This window comes from Oncorhynchus mykiss, chromosome 3 (genome assembly GCF_057628025.1).
Source record: "Oncorhynchus mykiss isolate SJ-2025 chromosome 3, ASM5762802v1, whole genome shotgun sequence".
NCBI lineage: Eukaryota > Metazoa > Chordata > Actinopteri > Salmoniformes > Salmonidae > Oncorhynchus > Oncorhynchus mykiss.
In genome coordinates this window covers 68,894,141-68,915,052 of record NC_143024.1, presented here as the reverse complement: position 1 = coordinate 68,915,052, position 20,912 = coordinate 68,894,141, and the positions used below count along the sequence as shown (strand labels likewise).

General features: G+C 38.9%; 1 protein-coding gene across 7 annotated transcripts in view; it reads right to left on the bottom strand.

Annotated features, from left to right (window-relative positions):
* LOC110520272 (semaphorin-5B) overlaps positions 1 to 20,912 on the bottom strand; it is a 186,799-nt gene that overhangs the window by 17,652 nt on the left and 148,235 nt on the right. For 4 of the 7 annotated variants that reach the window (XM_090229997.1, XM_021597457.3, XM_021597455.3 and 1 more), the window contains 4 exons: positions 17,494 to 17,719; positions 5,542 to 5,754; positions 3,514 to 3,684; positions 47 to 184 (listed from right to left, as the gene is read on the bottom strand). In XM_090229997.1, the coding sequence (XP_090086123.1) occupies positions 47 to 184; positions 3,514 to 3,684; positions 5,542 to 5,754; positions 17,494 to 17,719 (748 nt within the window). The remainder of the gene's footprint in view (positions 1 to 46; positions 185 to 3,513; positions 3,685 to 5,541; positions 5,755 to 17,493; positions 17,720 to 20,912) is intronic. The other 3 variants (XM_090229998.1, XM_021597461.3, XM_090229999.1) reach the window with 1 other exon arrangement.

Below are 20,912 nucleotides of genomic sequence, written 5' to 3'. Positions count from 1 at the left end.
GATGATAACAATGATGATAATGATGATGAAGGTGTGTCTGACTCACCTGGGATCTCATTGCAGTCCCTGTGCTCGGTGCTGTTTCCCACACAGGGGGATGAGCCTTGAGCTCCACAGACCCTGCTGCGTACCTGCAGCCCTGCATTGTCACACACTGACCACAGAGACCAGGCCATCCAGCCGCCTGCACACACACACACACACACACACACACTATGACTGTCAGTACACAGACAAATGAGCATGAACTCACCCTGAGTTGAAGTAACTGCTGCAGTCTTAAAATGGCTGGAACCCAACATGCCCACCCAAGAGCATGAGACAAACAAACAAACTAGCCCCACCACAGCACAGCCACAAACAACCTTAGCCATATACAAACAGACCCAAATGTTTGTGAGGTAAACTGTATTGAGTAAGCAAACCCATAGTTTGTTTAGTGCATAGCCGAGATGTTTGTGTCCAGAGCCAAGTGCCAGTCATGTTTCCCGGCCCGCAGGCACTTGTATACACTAAACAGAAAGGATCCAATCCCGGTTTCCCAACACATAATGACAAAACCCATTAATCCAAATAAACTGTACATATATAAGGCTCTATGACTGCAGCCATTCTGTTTACCTCTCGTATCAGTCAGATACTCAGTCACTGGCTGTTGAAGCTGCTCCACCTGCTCTTTGATCTCCCACAACTTGTGTTGGTAGAACAACAGAATATAACGGTACGGTGTCCATATTAGGATGGCATCCATATTAGGACAGGCTCAGAGTCTAACAGGAGTTGGTGGCCTTGTGACTCTGAGCCTGTCCTAATATGGACACCGTACTGTTGCATAATATTACAATTATGTTTAATAACGCAGCAAACCAGCCCTCTTACTATAATTGCTTCATTCATTTCATTCATTTATTTACGTCACTCAACCAAACCAATGCGTCTGAGCTGTAGAATTGGATCATGGCAGAAATAAAACCCAGAGGCACCTCTATTAGCATTGACTGTAATAACGGTCACACACACACAAACACAAAAGCACAAACACACCTGTCCTCCATTAGTTAGCACAATCTCTTTAGTCAAGCCACCTCTGAAAGGGACATCAGATAGTCCGGGGACTGACAGACACAAGGCCTTTTGGCTAATTGGAGGTGCACTGTATCTGTCGGGAAGTGAGCAGGGATCTGTGCATAGATGACCAATGTCCTGCTTGTCAGTAAATGTACCGTAGCCGGAGACAAATGAAATGGCCACGTCATTAGCATGGTAAACTGTGGACACAACCACAGGCAGCCGGGTAGGCACACACACACACACATTTCGAACGCATTTCACACACACACAGAGCCACACGCCGCAGCAGCAACAGAAGAACTGGCTAGCAAATTCCAGGAAATAAAGAAAAGATTAGGAATCAGATAAAACAAAAGAGAAACTCTTTAGAAATGGTGTCTCATTAGGGCTGTAGGCTTATTCAGAGACACGTCTGAGAGTAACTTTCTACCCAGGCCAGGATTAGCTGGCTCAGAATCACACATACGAATGACAGTGTCCTATTGGGAGAAGAGACTACACAGAGGGATGCACAGAGCAGAGGGCCTGGTTACACATACAGCATAAATACAGTGGGGCCATAAAGTATTTAGTCAGCCACCAATTGTGCAAGTTCTCCCACTTAAAAAGATGAGAGAGGCCTGTAATTTTCATCATAGGTACACTTCAACTATGACAGACAAAATGAGAAAAACAATCCAGAAAATCACATTGTAGGATTTTTTATGAATTTATTTACAAATTATGGTGGAAAATAAGTATTTGGTCACCTACAAACAAGCAAGACTTCTAGCTCTCCCAGACCTGCAACTTCTTCTTTAATTAAGAGGCTCCTCTGTCCTCCAATCGTTACCTGTATTAATGGCACCTGTTTGAACTTGTTATCAGTATAAAAGACACCTGTCCACAACCTCAAACAGTCACACTCCAAACTCCACTATGGCCAAGACCAAAGAGCTGTCAAAGGACATCAGAAACAAAATTGTAGACCTGCACCAGGCTGGGAAGACTGAATCTGCAATAGGTAAGCAGCTTGGTTTGAAGAAATCAACTGTGGGAGCAATTATTAGGAAATGGAAGACATACAAGACCACTGATAATCTCCCTCGATCTGGGGCTCCACGCAAGATCTCACCCAGTGGGGTCAAAATTATCACAAGAACGGTGAGCAAAAATCCCAGAACCACACGGGGGGACCTAGTGAATCACCTGCAGAGAGCTGGGACCAAAGTAACAAAGCCTACCATCAGTAACACACTACGCCGCCAGGGACTCAAATCCTGCAGTGCCAGACGTGTCCCCCTGCTTAAGCCAGTACATGTCCAGGCCCGTCTGAAGTTTGCTAGAGAGCATTTGGATGATCCAGAAGGCGATTGGGAGAATGTTGGGAGAATGAAATTGGGAGAATGAAAAAACTCAACTCGTCGTGTTTGGAATGCTGAGTTGCATCCAAAGAACACCATACCTACTGTGAAGCATGGGGGTGGTAACATCATGCTTTGGGGCTGTTTTTCTGCAAAGGGACCAGGACGACTGATCCGTGTAAAGGAAAGAATGAAAGGGGCCATGTATCGTGAGATTTTGAGTGAAAACCTCCTTCCATCAGCAAGATCATTGAAGATGAAACGTGGCTGGGTCTTTCAGCATGACAATGATCCCAAATACCCCGCCCGGGAAACAAAGGAGTGGCTTCGTAAGAAGCATTTCAAGGTCCTGGAGTGGCCTAGCCAGTCTCCAGATCTCAACCCCATAGAAAATCTTTGGAGGGAGTTGAAAGTCCGTGTTGCCCAGCAACAGCCCCAAAACATCACTGCTCTAGAGGAGATCTGCATGGAGGAATGGGCCAAAATACCAGCAACAGTGTGTGAAAACCTTGTGAAGACTTACAGAAAACGTTTGACCTCTGTCATTGCCAACAAAGGGTATATAACAAAGTATTGAGATAAACTTTTGTTATTGACCAAATACTTATTTTCCACCATAATTTGCAAATTAATTCATTAAAAATCCTACAATGTGATTTTCTGGATTTTGTTTCTCATTTCTCATCATAGTTGAAGTTAGTTGTACCTATGGTGAAAATTACAGGCCTCTCATCTTTTTAAGTGGGAGAACTTGCACAATTGGTGGCTGACTAAATAATTTTTTGCCCCACTGTATCAGATCCCATCATCACACAATATTGGGCCAAAAGGCACACCACCGGTCTGCACCACCACAAGGCTGGCACTGAGGCTGCAAAAGGAAAGCAGCAGACAGGCCGGGGACTCCATCACAGCCCTCTCTGGAGCGACATAACAAGGTGTTGATTGGCACAGTATTGATCAGTAAGTAATTATCATGATAGACTAGTTGTAATGTATTGATTAGAGGTAATGATCGTCCTGATGTAAAGGACAGGGAAGCCTGTGACTCTGATGGATGTGTTGGGGTGGTGTTGGGTGTGATGTGTGTGTGCCTTACCATCACAGGTGTGTGTGTTGCACAGCGCTTCCTCAGTGTGTAGACCAATACAGATATCTCCTCCGTTGCCAGGGCTGGGGTTGTTACAGGAGCGGGTACGCTGGTAGTGCCCTCCACCACAGGGCACTGAACACTGAGACCAGGACGACCAACACGACCAGGCTCCACTCACTGGACAGGAACACACACACACACACACACACACACAAAAAGACAAACACACATGCAAAGACATAAACATATAAGAAAGGTCAAATGTCTATCACTCTCATCACTAACTAGTCAAAAATAAACATAATAAATGTTATCCTCTTGTAGCTGCAATAAACACAACCAAAGTCTACCCAGAGGACCAGATATATTATCTACTTAAAAAACTACATTGCTGTCCATTGTCCCTACACGGCACTTTTCATGCCTAAGAATAACTCTGCTATGCTTAACCCCTCTATAAAGACTTGCTATATTAAGTGTGTTGTCATTCCACTCACATTTGTTTTTAATTAACTAGGCAAGTCAGTTAAGAACAAATTCTTATTTACAATGACGGCTACCGGGAATAGTGGGTTAACTGCCTTGTTCAGGGGCAGAACGACATATTTTTACCTTGTCAGCTCGGGGATTCAATCCAGCAACCTTTTGGTTACTGTCCCAACACTCTAACCACTAGGCTACCTGCCACCCCATTGTACTTTCCGCATGTCCATCTGAATGAGAGTGTTTGAGCTGAGAGTGTGAACGATGAGGGAAGCGAGACAGTAAAGAATGCGTTTGACAGAGAGAGATGGAGGTGAGTGGTGAGAGGAGCCGGGGCTGTAATGCCGTCCTCGCCCCCATCGCCCCATGCTCTAGAAAACTCCATTTACTTCAGTGGATTAGACAGTAGGGAGAGTGAACTGGGACCTGACTGCTTTGGTTGCCTCACACTCCTCTGGCTGTCTGTCTAGCCCCTCTGAGTGTTGCATGGTGATGGGACTGGGAAAGACATTTTGGGGAAAGAGGAATATAAAGAGAGAGCCTCTCAAGAAAACGAGCAAACAGAAGGCTTGTAAAATAAAGATGGCTTCTCCTTATAGCCCTTTCTCTGTAACACTCTTCACCATCTCTCACTCTTTACCATCTCTCACTCTTTACCATCTCTCACTCTTTACCATCTCTCACTCTTTACCATCTCTTAATCTTGTGAAAATCTATTTTCTTCTCCCTTGCCACTCCATCTGTCAACTTCACTGTCTCACGGTCTCTTGGTCTCACGGTCTCACTGTCTCTTTCTGTCAGTCTTGCTCTGCCTCTGTAAATCAGGTACCTCTCCCTCCCTCTCTGTCTATCAGTCAAGGACCGGTCTCTCCCTCCCTCCCTCACTCTCTCTCTCTCTGTCTTTTTCTGTCTCTCAATCAAGGACTTCTCCCTCTCTCGCACGTACCCTTCCTCCCTCCCTCAGTCACATAATATCCAACTATCAGACAGACAGACAGACAGAGAGAGAGAGAGAAATTACAGACTGAGTCATTTAGGTCAGGTTAATTAAGAGTTGAGTATATAGACATAAGAGAATAGGTTGGCACACACAGCCAATGACCATTACTAAATGATACACTCAAGGGATGATCATCAGTGATGCACCAACCATACAACATTAATATAGCCGGTCCACATCCCATCTACATGAGTGTTAAGAGCAGAGCTTGGTGGAGTTACTACTGGTTAAAGCAGGCCAACGGCATGATTAGGGGATGATGAGAAGCTTTAGTTTCAACGCTACAAAGACTCAGCTACTGTAACCAAGGAGTCCTTGGTTCTGTTTCATTAGCTAATGGAAGTAATGGTCCCCTCAGCATAACTTTACAGGACTAGCATCAGCATACAGCTCTCTCCCTGGTGGTGTCTTTTAATGTGTGTATTATGCTAAACACAACTGGAGGTCATTGATGTATAGTTATGGAAGTAGTGTGTGTGTGTTTATGTGTGTGCAAGTGCATGTGTGTGTGTGTGTGTGTGTGTGTGTGCGCATGTTCTCTTCCCCTTTACCTTGGCAGGCCTGAGAGTTGCAGTCCTGGTACTCCACGGGTGAGCCCCTGCAGGCTGGCGGGGCAGCCTTGCCCTCTGGGGTGGTACAGGTGCGCTTGCGGGTGCGGTACCCTTTGGCACAGTCCTGGGAGCAGGCGGACCATGTCTCCCATGACGACCAGTCGGCGCCTGCCACTCGTACCACAGGGGTCCTCAGGAGGTCCTCCACTAGAGCTAGCAGAAGAGGAAAGGGTTAATACACAGGTTACTGGTCTGTTCAATACACTGAATGATTTCTACATTACACAGGTCATAGATATAGAGTAGTATGCTACCGTTGTATATTATATAGGTGTATGGAATAGCGCACACATACAAGCGAAAGATCACTGATACCACGGGATCAATAGGACCAGGATTTCTTTATACTGAAACACACTCTCCATTCTGAAGTCATTCAGATTATTCAACCCTGCCTTCATGGAGAGTCATACAACTGAAAAATCATCTCCTCTCTGTTCTGAGGAAGGAGTCTTACTTTATTCATATCTTACTCAAGTCAGCTCTGGTCTTATTCTGGGTAAGTCTGGCTCGACTGTGACACGTTGGGAAGTGTTTAAGTGTTTTACAGTGACCTCACTAACTGAATATACTGTATATACAACAGACAGAGCCACCTGGCCAGACATAGAGAGAGAGACAGAGAGAGAGAGGCCAGCCTTCAGTCCTGTCCAGTCTGGACTGTATTTCCTGTTCAGAAGCAGTTCATCAGCTGCACTCTGAGCCTGTCCTCCTGTCCTCCTATCTACCCACCCTGCCTACACAGCCCACTCTGGCCAGCCTGGCCACTGTCAGCCAGCTACAGTTAATCAATACAGTGGGCGGAGAGCGTAAAGCTGCCATCAAGAGAGGAGAGTCGGACTGTGACCAGCAGCATAGCGTGCCTGCTGGGAGACCCACACACTAACAGACACCAACACACCAACAGACATCAACAGACACCAACAGACATTAACATACCAACAGACACTAACATACCAACAGACACTAACACACCAACAGACACTAATACACCAACAGACACTAACATACCAACATACACTAAACACGAACACACTAACAGACACCAACACACCAACATACATCAAAACACCAACAGACACTAACATACCAACAGACACTAAGACACCAAAAGACGCTAACAAACCAACAGACACTAACATACCAACAGACACCAACACACTAACAGACACCAACACACCAACAGACACCAACACACTAACAGACACCAACACACCAACAGACATCAACAGACACCAACAGACATTAACAGAGCAACAGACCCTAACATACCAACAGGCCCTAACACACTAACAGACACTAACATACCAACAGACACTAACACACCAACAGACACGGACATACGAACAGACACTAACATACCAACAGACACTAACATACCAACAGACACTAACATACCAACAGACACTAACATACCAACAGACACTAACATACCAACATACACTAAACACGAACAGACACGAACACACTAACAGACACGAACACACCAACAGACAATAATATACCAACAGACACTAACACACCAACAGACACTAACATATCAACAGACACTAACATACCAGACACGAACACACCAAAAGACACTAACACACCAACAGACACTAAACACCAACAGACACGAACACACTAACAGACACCAACACACCAACAGACATCAAAACACCAACATACACTAACACACCAACAGAGACTAACACACCAACAGACACTAACATACCAACAGACACTAACATACCAACAGACACTAAACAAGAACAGACACGACCACACTAACAGACACCAACACACTAACAGACACCAACACACCAACAGACACTAACATACTAAAAGACACTAACATACTAATAGACACTAACATACTATTAGACACTAACATACTATTAGACACTAACATACTAATAGACACTAACATACTATTAGACACTAACATACTAATAGACACTAACATACTATTAGACACTAACACACTAACATACTAATAGACACTAACATACTATTAGACACTAACATACTAACATACTATTAGAAACTAACATACTATTAGACACTAACATACTATTAGACACTAACATACTATTAGACACTAACATACTATTAGACACTAACACACTAACATACTATTAGACACTAACACACTAACATACTATTAGACACTAACACACTAACATACTATTAGACACTAACATACTATTAGACACGAACATACTATTAGACACTAACATACTATTAGACACTAACATACTATTAGACACTAACATACTATTAGACACTAACATACTATTAGACACTAACATACTATTAGACACTAACATACTATTAGACACTAACACACTATTAGACACTAACACACTAACATACTATTACACACTAACATACTATTAGACACTAACATACTATTAGACACTAACATACTATTAGACACTAACATACTATTAGACAATAACATACTATTAGACACTAACATACTATTAGACACTAACATACTATTAGACACTAACACACTAACATACTATTAGACACTAACATACTATTAGACACTAACATACTATTAGACACTAACACACTAACATACTATTACACACTAACATACTATTAGACACTAACATACTATTAGACACTAACATACTATTAGACACTAACATACTATTAGACAATAACATACTATTAGACACTAACATACTATTAGACACTAACATACCATTAGACACTAACACACTAACATACTATTAGACACTAACATACTATTAGACACTAACATACTATTAGACACTAACACACTATTAGACACTAACACACTAACATACTATTACACACTAACATACTATTAGACACTAACATACTATTAGACACTAACATACTATTAGTCACTAACATACTAATAGACACTAACATACTATTAGACACTAACACACTAACATACTATTAGACACTAACACACTAACATACTATTAGACACTAACATACTATTAGACACTAACATACTATTAGACACTAACACACTAACAGACACTAACATACTATTAGACACTAACATACTAATAGACACTAACATACTATTAGACACTAACACACTAACATACTAATAGACACTAACACACTAACATACTATTAGACACTAACATACTAACAGACACTAACATACCATTAGACACTAACACACTAATATACTAATAGACACTAACATACTATTAGACACTAACATACTAATAGACACTAACATACTATTAGACACTAACATACTAATAGACACTAACATACTATTAGACACTAACATACTATTAGACACTAACATACTATTAGACACTAACACACTAACATACTAATAGACACTAACACACTAACATACTATTAGACACTAACATACTAATAGACACTAACATACTAATAGACACTAACATACTATTAGACACTAACACACTAACATACTATTAGACACTAACACACTAACTTACTATTAGACACTACCATACTAACATACTAATAGACACTAACATACTATTAGACACTAACACACTAACATACTATTAGACACTAACATACTATTAGACACTAACATACTAACATACTATTAGACACTAACATACTATTAGACACTAACATACTATTAGACACTAACACACTAACATACTATTAGACACTAACACACTAACATACTATTAGACACTAACATACTAACATACTATTAGACACTAACACACTAACATACTATTAGACACTAACACACTAACATACTATTAGACACTAACATACTAATAGACACTAACATACTATTAGACACTAACATACTATTAGACACTAACATACTATTAGACACTAACATACTATTAGACACTAACACACTAACATACTATTAGACACTAACATACTAACATACTATTAGACACTAACATACTAACATACTATTAGACACTAACACACTAACATACTATTAGACACTAACACACTAACATACTATTAGACACTAACATACTATTAGACACTAACATACTAATAGACACTAACATACTATTAGACACTAACATACTAACATACTATTAGACACTAACATACTATTAGACACTAACACACTAACATACTATTAGACACTAACACACTAACATACTATTAGACACTAACACACTAACATACTATTAGACACTAACACACTAACATACTATTAGACACTAACACACTAACATACTATTAGACACTAACATACTATTAGACACGAACATACTATTAGACACTAACATACTATTAGACAATAACATACTATTAGACACTAACATACTATTAGACAATAACATACTATTAGACACTAACATACTATTAGACACTAACATACTATTAGACACTAACATACTATTAGACACTAACACACTATTAGACACTAACACACTAACATACTATTACACACTAACATACTATTAGACACTAACATACTATTAGACACTAACATACTATTAGACACTAACACACTAACATACTATTAGACACTAACACACTAACATACTATTAGACACTAACATACTATTAGACACTAACATACTATTAGACACTAACACACTAACATACTATTAGACACTAACACACTAACATACTATTAGACACTAACATACTATTAAACACTAACATACTATTAGTCACTAACATACTAATAGACACTAACATACTATTAGACACTAACACACTAACATACTATTAGACACTAACACACTAACATACTATTAGACACTAACATACTATTAGACACTAACATACTATTAGACACTAACACACTAACAGACACTAACATACTATTAGACACTAACATACTAATAGACACTAACATACTATTAGACACTAACACACTAACATACTAATAGACACTAACACACTAACATACTATTAGACACTAACATACTAACAGACACTAACATACTATTAGACACTAACACATTAACAGACACTAACATACCATTAGACACTAACACACTAATAAACTAATAGACACTAACATACTATTAGACACTAACATACTAATAGACACTAACATACTATTAGACACTAACATACTAATAGACACTAACATACTATTAGACACTAACATACTATTAGACACTAACATACTATTAGACACTAACACACTAACATACTAATAGACACTAACACACTAACATACTATTAGACACTAACATACTAATAGACACTAACATACTAATAGACACTAACATACTATTAGACACTAACACACTAACATACTATTAGACACTAACACACTAACTTACTATTAGACACTACCATACTAACATACTAATAGACACTAACATACTATTAGACACTAACACACTAACATACTATTAGACACTAACATACTATTAGACACTAACATACTAACATACTATTAGACACTAACACACTAACATACTATTAGACACTAACACACTAACATACTATTAGACACTAACATACTAACATACTATTAGACACTAACACACTAACATACTATTAGACACTAACACACTAACATACTAATAGACACTAACATACTATTAGACACTAACATACTAACATACTATTAGACACTAACATACTATTAGACACTAACATACTATTAGACACTAACACACTAACATACTATTAGACACTAACATACTAACAGACACTAACATACTAACAGACACTAACATACTAACAGACACTAACATACTATTAGACACTAACATACTATTAGACACTAACATACTATTAGACACTAACATACTATTAGACACTAACATACTATTAGACACTAACATACTAACAGACACTAACATACTAACAGACGCTAACAGACTATTAGACACTAACATACTATTAGACACTAACATACTATTAGACACTAACATACTAATAGACACTAACATACTATTAGACATAAACACACTAACATACTAATAGACACTAACACACTAACATACTATTAGACACTAACATACTAACAGACACTAACATACTATTAGACACTAACATACTATTAGACACTAACATACTATTAGACACTAACACACTAACAGACACTAACATACTAACAGACACTAACATACTATTAGACACTAACATACTATTAGACACTAACATACTATTAGTCACTAACATACTAATAGACACTAACATACTATTAGACACTAACACGCTAACATACTATTAGACACTAACACACTAACATACTATTAGACACTAACATACTATTAGACACTAACATACTATTAGACACTAACACACTAACAGACACTAACATACTATTAGACACTAACATACTAATAGACACTAACATACTATTAGACACTAACACACTAACATACTAATAGACACTAACACACTAACATACTATTAGACACTAACATACTAACAGACACTAACATACTATTAGACACTAACACACTAACAGACACTAACATACCATTAGACACTAACACACTAATATACTAATAGACACTAACATACTATTAGACACTAACATACTAATAGACACTAACATACTATTAGACACTAACATACTAATAGACACTAACATACTATTAGACACTAACATACTATTAGACACTAACATACTATTAGACACTAACACACTAACATACTATTAGACACTAACATACTAATAGACACTAACATACTAATAGACACTAACATACTATTAGTCACTAACATACTAATAGACACTAACATACTATTAGACACTAACACGCTAACATACTATTAGACACTAACACACTAACATACTATTAGACACTAACATACTATTAGACACTAACACACTAACAGACACTAACATACTATTAGACACTAACATACTAATAGACACTAACATACTATTAGACACTAACACACTAACATACTAATAGACACTAACACACTAACATACTATTAGACACTAACATACTAACAGACACTAACATACTATTAGACACTAACACACTAACAGACACTAACATACCATTAGACACTAACACACGAATATACTAATAGACACTAACATACTATTAGACACTAACATACTAATAGACACTAACATACTATTAGACACTAACATACTAATAGACACTAACATACTATTAGACACTAACATACTATTAGACACTAACATACTATTAGACACTAACACACTAACATACTATTAGACACTAACATACTAATAGACACTAACATACTAATAGACACTAACATACTATTAGACACTAACATACTAACAGACACTAACATACTAACAGACACTAACATACTATTAGACACTAACATACTATTAGACACTAACATACGATTAGACACTAACATACTAATAGACACTAACATACTATTAGACACTAACACACTAACATACTAATAGACACTAACACACTAACATACTATTAGACACTAACATACTAACAGACACTAACATACTATTAGACACTAACACACTAACAGACACTAACATACCATTAGACACTAACATACTATTAGACACTAACATACTATTAGACACTAACATACTATTAGACACTAACATACTAATAGACACTAACATACTATTAGACACTAACATACTATTAGACACTAACACACTAACATACTAATAGACACTAACATACTATTAGACACTAACATACTAATAGACACTAACATACTATTAGACACTAACACACTAACATACTATTAGACACTAACATACTAACAGACACTAACATACTATTAGACACTAACATAAAATTAGACACTAACATACTATTAGACACTAACATACTATTAGACACTAACACACTAACAGACACTAACATACTAACAGACACTAACATACTATTAGACACTAACATACTATTAGACACTAACAGACTATTAGACACTAACATACTATTAGACACTAACACACTAACATACTAATAGACACTAACACACTAACATACTATTAGACACTAACATACTAATAGACACTAACATACTAATAGACACTAACATACTAATAGACACTAACATACTATTAGACACTAACACACTAACATACTAATAGACACTAACACACTAACATACTATTAGACACTAACATACTAACAGACACTAACATACTAACAGACACTAACATACTATTAGACACTAACATACTATTAGACACTAACATACTATTAGACACTAACATACTAATAGACACTAACATACTATTAGACACTAACACACTAACATACTATTAGACACTAACACACTAACATACTATTAGACACTAACATACTATTAGACACTAACATACTATTAGACACGAACATACTATTAGACACTAACATACTATTAGACACTAACATACTATTAGACACTAACATACTATTAGACACTAACACACTAACAGACACTAACACACTAACATACTATTAGACACTAACATACTAATAGACACTAACATACTATTAGACACTAACACACTAACATACTATTAGACACTAACATACTAACATACCAATAGACACTAACATACTATTAGGCACTAACATACTATTAGACACTAACATACTATTAGACACTAACACACTAACATACTAATAGACACTAACATACTATTAGGCACTAACATACTATTAGACACTAACATACTATTAGACACTAACATACTAACATACTAATAGACACTAACATACTATTAGGCACTAACATACTATTAGACACTAACATACTATTAGACACTAACACACTAACATACTAATAGACACTAACATACTATTAGACACTAACATACTAATAGACACTAACATACTATTAGACACTAACACACTAACATACTATTAGACACTAATATACTAACAGACACTAACATACTATTAGACACTAACATAAAATTAGACACTAACATACTATTAGACACTAACATACTATTAGACACTAACACACTAACAGACACTAACATACTAACAGACACTAACATACTAATAGACACTAACATACTATTAGACACTAACATACTATTAGACACGAACATACTATTAGACACTAACATACTATTAGACACTAACATACTATTAGACACTAACATACTATTAGACACTAACATACTAATAGACACTAACATACTATTAGACACTAACACACTAACATACTATTAGACACTAACATACTAACATATCAATAGACACTAACATACTATTAGGCACTAACATACTATTAGACACTAACATACTATTAGACACTAACACACTAACATACTAATAGACACTAACATACTATTAGGCACTAACATACTATTAGACACTAACATACTATTAGACACTAACACACTAACATACCAATAGACACTAACATACTATTAGGCACTAACATACTATTAGACACTAACACACTAACATACTAATAGACACTAACATACTATTAGGCACTAACATACTATTAGACACTAACACACTATTAGACACTAACATACTATTAGACACTAACATACTATTAGACACTAACACACTAACATACCAATAGACACTAACATACTATTAGGCACTAACATACTATTAGACACTAACATACTATTAGACACTAACACACTAACATACTATTAGGCACTAACATACTATTAGACACTAACATACTATTAGACACTAACATACTAACATACTAATAGACTAACATACTATTAGGCACTAACATACTATTAGACACTAACATACTATTAGACACTAACACACTAACATACTAATAGACACTAACATACTATTAGACACTAACATACTAATAGACACTAACATACTATTAGACACTAACATACTATTAGACACTAACATACTATTAGACACTAACATACTATTAGACACTAACACACTAACATACTATTAGACACTAACATACTATTAGACACTAACATACTATTAGACACTAACACACTAACATACTATTAGACACTAACATACTAACATACTATTAGACACTAACATACTATTAGACACTAACATACTATTAGACACTAACATACTATTAGACACTAACATACTATTAGACACTAACACACTAACATACTATTAGACACTAACATACTAACATACTATTAGACACTAACATACTATTAGACACTAACACACTAACATACTATTAGACACTAACACACTAACATACTATTAGACACTAACATACTATTAGACACTAACATACTATTAGACACTAACATACTATTAGACACTAACATTCTATTAGACACTAACATACTATTAGACACTAACATACTATTAGACACTAACATACTATTAGACACTAACATACTATTAGACACTAACACACTAACATACACTAACATACACTAACATACTATTAGCCACTAACATACTATTAGACACTAACATACTATTAGACGCTAACATACTATTAGACACTAACACACTAACATACTATTAGACACTAACATACTATTAGACACTAACATACTATTAGACACTAACATACTATTAGACACTAACACACTAACATACTAACATACTATTAGACACTAACATACTATTAGACACTAACACACTATTAGACACTAACACACTAACATACTATTAGACACTAACACACTAACATACTATTAGACACTAACACACTAACATACTATTAGACACTAACACACTAACATACTATTAGACACTAACACACTAACATACTATTAGACACTAACACACTAACATACTATTAGACAATTTGTTTCCAGGTAAGTAGTGCACTGCACAAGACGGCTTGTAGGCGAATTAACGGCCCGTAGCCGGAAAAGAGTCTGCCCCTCCATGCGGATCAACCGAGGGTCAAATGGCTGACGTTCAAAAGAGTCTGCCCCTCCATGCGGATCAACCGAGGGTCAAATGGCTGACGTTCAAAAGAGTCTGCCCCTCCATGTGGATCAACCGAGGGTCAAATGGCTGACGTTCAAAAGAGTCTGCCCCTCCATGCGGATCAACCGAGGGTCAAATGGCTGACGTTCAAAAGAGTCTGCCCCTCCATGTGGATCAACCAAGGGTCAAATGGCTGACGTTCAAAAGAGTCTGCCCCTCCATGTGGATCAACCGAGGGTCAAATGGCTGACGTTCAAAAGAGTCTGCCCCTCCATGTGGATCAACCGAGGGTCAAATGGCTCATGTTCAAAAGAGTCTGCCCCTCCATGTGGATCAACCGAGGGTCAAATGGCTGACGTTCAAAAGAGTCTGCCCCTCCATGTGGATCAACCGAGGGTCAAATGGCTGACGTTCAAAAGTCTGCCCCTCCATGTGGATCAACCGAGGGTCAAATGGCTGACGTTCAAAAGAGTCTGCCCCTCCATGCGGATCAACCGAGGGTCAAATGGCTCATGTTCAAAAGAGTCTGCCCCTCCATGCGGATCAACCGAGGGTCAAATGGCTGACGTTCAAAAGAGTCTGCCCCTCCATGCGGATCAACCGAGGGTCAAATGGCTCATGTTCAAAAGAGTCTGCCCCTCCATGCGGATCAACCGAGGGTCAAATGGCTCATGTTCAAAAGAGTCTGCCCCTCCATGTGGATCAACCGAGGGTCAAATGGCTCACGTTCAAAAGAGTCTGCCTCTCCATGCGGCTCAACCGAGGGTCAAATGGCTCACGTTCAAAAGAGACGAGCCCCGCTTCGACCGGTGCTCCTCATGTCAAAGTGAAGAAATTCATTGAAGCGTGGTTAAAGGGAGGGAGTGATTGTGACTCTGTTATTAAGGGAGTCACAATCACTCCTGCCCTTTACCCGTGCTTCATTGAATTTCTTCACTTTGACATGAGGACACAAACCCTAACATACTAACAGACACTAATACGCTAACACAGACACTGACGCTAACGGACACTAACACAATAACGGACAGTAACACACTAACGGACACTATTAGACACTCAAACACTAACAGACACTAACAGGAGGATTCCTTCAACATGCTCTAGCACATCACAACTAACTAGCGATTCCACATCGGATACTCACTGTCGGTCTCGCAGGCAACCGTGCCGTCGTTGGGGCAGAAGCGGGTCTCTACCTTGCGTCGTCCGATCTGCAGCTCGTGGGGGTCTGCCAGCTGGGCGCGGCACATGTAGCGCATCCTCTGCTCCTGGCGTGCCCCGCCCTGGGTCATGTTGATGGGCATCCACGGGGTCCAGGGGGTGTTCCTCTTTACCTCTGGACATGCCTCCAGGTTACACGCCTTGTACTCCTGTAGGGGGAGGGTTGAGGGGGAGAGAGAAGAAAGAGAGAGAGAAAGAGAGGTCTTTATTATAAAAGCATAGCTATATGGGTGCTGAGGGGGGGGGACAATTCTGCATCTCATCTTTGGCAAAAAAAGGTAGTTGTTTAATTAAGAACAGTATCTTGCAGGATTCAATAGTTGGAATTGTAAGAGTTGTTGCCGTGTCCCTTTCTCTGCCATTGTCATTGTAATGGAACCCAGAAAGAACAAAAACCTGTCCTCAAACATTTACATTAAAAGGTGCAAAGTTATGGGAAAAGACACAAAACATCCACATCCAATTAAATACACTGCTCAAAAAAATAAAAGGAACACTAAAATAACACATCCTAGATCTGAATGTACTGTCAGTTCAGAGCCAAATAGCATGGATGTTTACATAGATTTTTTTGTAGTGTCTTTCCAATAGGTGATATATTTTTATTTTTGCTTTATGATGATTTGGTTGTGCCAGATTTATATATACTGCTCAAAAAATAAAGGGAACACTAAAATAACACATCCTAGATCTGAATGAATGAAATAATCATATTAAATACTTTTTTCTTTACATAGTTGAATGTGCTGACAACAAAATCACACAAAAATTATCAATGGAAATCAAATTTATCAACCCATGGAGGTCTGGATTTGGAGTCACACTCAAAATTGAAGTGGAAAACCACACTACAGGCTGATCCAACTTTGATGTAATGTCCTTAAAACAAGTCAAAATGAGGCTCAGTAGTGTGTGTGGCCTCCACGTGCCTGTATGACCTCCCTACAACGCCTGGGCATGCTCCTGATGAGGTGGCAGATGGTCTCCTGAGGGATCTCCTCCCAGACCTGGACTAAAGCATCCGCCAACTCCTGGACAGTCTGTGATGTCCCAGGTGTGCTCAATTGGATTCAGGTCTGGGGAACGGGCGGGCCAGTCCATAGCATCAATGCCTTCCTCTTGCAGGAACTGCTGACACACTCCAGCCACATGAGGTCTAGCATTGTCTTGCATTAGGAGGAACCCAGGGCCAACCGCACCAGCATATGATCTCACAAGGGGTCTGAGGACCATGACTGACCCACCGCCAAACCAGTCATGCTGGAGGATGTTGCAGGCAGCAGAACGTTCTCCACGGCGTCTCCAGACTCTGTCACGTCTGTCACATGTGCTCAGTGTGAACCTGCTTTCATCTGTGAAGAGCACAGTGCGCCAGTGGCGAATTTGCCAAACTTGGTGTTCTCTGGCAAATGCCAAACGTCCTGCACGGTGTTGGGCTGTAAGCACAACCCCCACCTGTGGACGTCGGGCCCTCATACCACCCTCATGGAGTCTGTTTCTGACCGTTTGAGCAGACATATGCACATTTGTGGACTGCTGGAGGTCATTTTGCAGGGCTCTGGCAGTGCTCCTCCCGCTCCTCCTTGCACAAAGGCGGAGGTAGCGGTCCTGCTGCTGGGTTGTTGCCCTCCTACGGCCTCCTCCACGTCTCCTGATGTACTGGCCTGTCTCCTGGTAGCACCTCCATGCTCTGGACACTACGCTGACAGACACAGCAAACCTTCTTGCCACATCTCGCATTGATGTCCCATCCTGGATGAGCTGCACTACCTGAGCCACTTGTGTGGGTTGTAGACTCCGTCTCATGCTACCACTAGAGTGAAAGCACCGCCAGCATTCAAAAGTGACCAAAACATCAGCCAGGAAGCATAGGAACTGATAAGTGGTCTGTGGTCACCACCTGCAGAACCACTCCTTTATTGGGGGTGTCTTGCTAATTGCCTATAATTTCCACCTGTTGTCTATTCCATTTGCACAACAGCATGTGAAATTTATTGTCAATCAGTTTTGCTTCCTAAGTGGACAGTTTGATTTCACAGAAGTGTGATTGACTTGGAGTTTCATTGTGTTGTTTAAGTGTTCCCTTTATTTTTTTGAGCAGTGTATTTTCCTTTATCAAATAACATAAAAAAAATGTTTTGTGCAGTATTAATCTACATCCTTACAAACCACTTAATGTGGTCATCTAGGTTTGTACCTGTAGATTGTCCATCACCATGAAGAAAAACAATGTATAATACAGTAATTGAGTACATTGAGGCATCAGGTGGTTTGTGAGGATATAATGTGATGATGTGGCTCAGTTAGTAGATGGTGCATGGTGCTTGCAATGCTAGGGTTATGGGTTAAATTCCCATAGGGGACCAGCATGAAAAAGTCTGAAAATGTATGCACTCACTACTGTACATTCCTCTGGATAAGAGTGTCTATGGAAAAGGAATGAATAGACCATTTCAGTTCTCACATAGAAATAAGCTGCGGGCCTCCAGAGTGGCGCAGCAGTCTAAGGCACTGTGCTGCGGTGTCACTACAGCCTGGAGTTCGATCCCATAGGACGGTGTAAAATTGGCCCAGTGTTGTCTGTGTTAGGGGAGGGTTTGGCTGGGAGGGGTTTATTTGGCTCATTGCGCTCTAGCAACTCCTTGTGGTGGGCCAGGAACCTGCAGGCTGACTTCGGTCCTCAGTTGAACTGTGTTTCCTCTGACACATTGGTGTGGCTGGCTTCTGGGTTAAGCGAGCAGGTGTTAAGAAGAGTGTCATGTTTTGTAGGACACATGACACAACCTTTGCTTTTCCCCAAGCCCGTTGTGGAGTTGCAGTGATGAGACAAGATCGTAATTGGATATCAAGTATTTTTATATTCCACAAGTATAAAATGAACTGTTTTGTACATATAATTATCAGACTCAAGTTACAAATGCTGGTAAACACTCAAATACATTTAGTCTACATTTCTTCACAAAAATAGTGCACTGGGACTTTACTAGTCCAATATGTTCAGCGCAGGCAAAACATTTTTTGGGGGGAGAATAAATGCTGCATTTATTAACAATGACCAACACAATTCCAGCCAAAATAGAAGATTGTAAGAAATACTGTAGCCTACTATTACTATATCCAACCCAACTAGATTTGTTGCCAGTAACATGTATCCCAGTGTTTTAATTTTAATTTTTGACCTGCGACTCCCAAAAAAGAGTGGTACAAAACTTGCGACCCCCACACATGCACATGGAAGTGTGCGCACAATCGTTTGCGCAAATGTAGCCAGCCATAAACTGTGATTTATTTTCAAAACGCAAGATAGGCTACAGAAATAAACTGCCTTTTACACCTGCATTT